Raw genomic sequence first — 2,500 nt, 5'->3', positions numbered from 1 at the left:
AAAACAATGAGGCAAGTTTTAAAGTAACCCTAATGTTTGTAACCCAATGCAACGTAAGCACAATGTAGCGTAACCCAAATGACGTCATTTGAAGACTACCTGTCAAATCTGGTCTGAAGTAGTGCATACTACCATTGCTGTGACCTGGAACACAGTTAAGAAATTCCAAATCTGTCATTATCGCCACATTAAAAGGTGAAGTTTATTATCAAAGCCACGTAAATTTCTTGTAAAAGAACAAAATAGAGAAGCAAATAAATAAACTACAACATTTAAACCGGGAAAGAATGTCCTATTTCTTCATATCTTGCCACTTTTGTTCCTCCCACTTCTTGCGGAGGGAACAGGATCGGATTCAGAAGGGGAACTTAAAGCAAGACAGCTTCCAAAGTTTAACAAGAAAAGAACGTTCCTAAAAATTTAGATTCATTCTCTTCTTGCCGTAATTATTTTCACCATGAAATGCAACCACGGTTTTTTTTTTGTAGCGAGTGCAATTTAAATTAGTTTACAACAACTCTTTTGTTTCTGTTACAGTATGTATGTCTGTTTCTTCTAGGTTGGCAAATGCTACTTGTGAGCCACTTAATATATATAAAAAATCTCGAACTTAGCATTTATCCCTTAGACAAGTATTTGGACGGTTCCATCGGCACAAAGCAAATTATATTTTCTGGAAGAGACATACGCCTGAAATTCCTAGTACGGCAATCTGAATGGGGCTGAAGGAGCTTTCAACAATATCATCGATTGTCATAACCAGAAGCTCATGACCTTGAAGCGTGTAACTCTTCAACTCTTTTCCATGGAACAAAGCTGGCGTTTTTAGGACACCAATTTTATGCCCAAATATGGACAAAAATAAGATCAAAGCTGCACGCGGGGGAAAATGCACGAGTTACGTTACAACCAAATAAGGAACATTTTAAACTCAAAAGTGATACTTAGTTATTGGTAAAAAATTACTGGAGAAAATGCAGTTAATAGCACTTTTATACTTCATGTTGTCAGCATGGTTTTAAAATCTAGGCTGTGCAGCAGAGCTTAAAAGTTTTCTTTGTTGTAGGAAAACTTGACACCATCTCTATCGTTACTGTGATCGTTGGCTGCTTTGTGGAGGTCATGTGATAGGCCCTGAGGTCCACAAAAAAACACACCAATGTGTGTTCTGCAATAAAAGAGAAAATTAAGTGAAAGCTTTAGGCTGGGTTCACAAGGCAATGTATCTCGCTATTTGTCCCGCAATTTCGTCGCGGGACAAATTCTTCACATTACAGGTCCAACTGTTTCACAACCTTTTCCCCGGTCAGCCAAAATTCCTAAGTTCGAGCTTTGCGTTGTTGTCATTGTAAAAATATATGCCCACTTCCCATTATAAATATAAAACTTCCATATCATTCGTTAGTAGAGGATGCTTGGTAGTCATGTCGCTGGAGTTCCTAGGTTTAACTCAATTCCAGACCTGACCAAACCAACAGACCAAACCAAAGTCTCGGTCTCACGACGAGCTCTAGTAGGTCAAGGTTAAACTGCTATAGCCAACTGGCCTGCCTCCGCCAATCAGAACTCTTGAAAACTGGTTGTGCTTCAATTCAATCAGGTACTTCATTAGCCCTTAGAACCCCTGACGGATGGGACCGTTCAATTACGGCCTACAAGTTAGTGACGTTGAAGAAAAAGACTTTTAACTCAAAAGGATTAACTTGGTAAAAGCGCAAAAAAACTGTAGCGAGGAGGTGATAGGCACTTAAGGCTCTTCCCAAACATTGAGTGCATCGGGACACAGTTGTTCCAGTTGTAGATAGTGCAAGACTATGCAGCAGATAAACGCAGTCAAAGGAAATTGATTTAACCTCTGGATGGAATTTTATTCGGGAAAATAGTAACCGTTCTAAGAACTGTGGGCGAGAAAGTAACATGCAAACATTACGGTAGCACCGACCTGGGATGGGATCTGGCGACCTGGCTAAATATCTTGTTCCATTCAGGCCTTCCATAGCGAGTCTTTTGCCTGCATCCCGTGATGATGTCTTCTTCCTCATCTTCGTGTATAACAATGGTACGTGCCTGTTGAAGTTCCCCATTGGAAATAACAGTTAAAAGGATATAATCAGCAAAGTCATGTTGTATACTCGAAAAGAGAACTGGCTTCGATTTCAGTTCCAGTCTAATGCAAAGCTGGCAACGCCAAGGACTGACGGGAATGAAAAGGTTCGAAGTCGAGTCCAAGGCTTTGCGTCACCTTTCATAGATTCAAAAGAAATTTCCCTCTTGATTTATGTTTAAATCTTGGACCTTATTCGCTCGTCAATTTTGTTTTCCCAATGTAGATCATGACAAGCGAGTAAGGTCTACTCTGTATCATATTCTGTATTGTAATAGCAATGCATTTACGTACCATATTCGGGCCCCACCCTCTGGTAAGGTATATGTTGTACTCGAGAAAATCTCCATTTCCTGTGGCTATCATCTGTAAACAGAAAAAACAAACGCCATGGTG

The 2,500-nt window shown here is 39.9% G+C and overlaps 1 protein-coding gene across 3 annotated transcripts in view; it reads right to left on the bottom strand.

The window, feature by feature from the left end:
• Nucleotides 1-177: 177 nt before the first annotated feature.
• The window catches only part of LOC138033853 (cytochrome b-245 heavy chain-like), a 47,559-nt gene continuing 45,236 nt past the window's right edge, over nucleotides 178-2,500 (bottom strand). For all 3 annotated transcript variants that reach the window (XM_068881713.1, XM_068881714.1, XM_068881716.1), the window contains 3 exons: nucleotides 2,399-2,470; nucleotides 1,943-2,067; nucleotides 178-1,168 (listed from right to left, as the gene is read on the bottom strand). In XM_068881713.1, the coding sequence (XP_068737814.1) occupies nucleotides 1,045-1,168; nucleotides 1,943-2,067; nucleotides 2,399-2,470 (321 nt within the window). In that variant the 3' untranslated portion in view covers nucleotides 178-1,044. The remainder of the gene's footprint in view (nucleotides 1,169-1,942; nucleotides 2,068-2,398; nucleotides 2,471-2,500) is intronic.

The sequence above is a fragment of the Montipora capricornis genome, chromosome 14 (genome assembly GCF_036669925.1).
Source record: "Montipora capricornis isolate CH-2021 chromosome 14, ASM3666992v2, whole genome shotgun sequence".
NCBI classification, from domain to species: domain Eukaryota; kingdom Metazoa; phylum Cnidaria; class Anthozoa; order Scleractinia; family Acroporidae; genus Montipora; species Montipora capricornis.
Note: the sequence above shows the minus strand (reverse complement) of the source record. Positions and strands in the feature narration are given on the sequence as shown.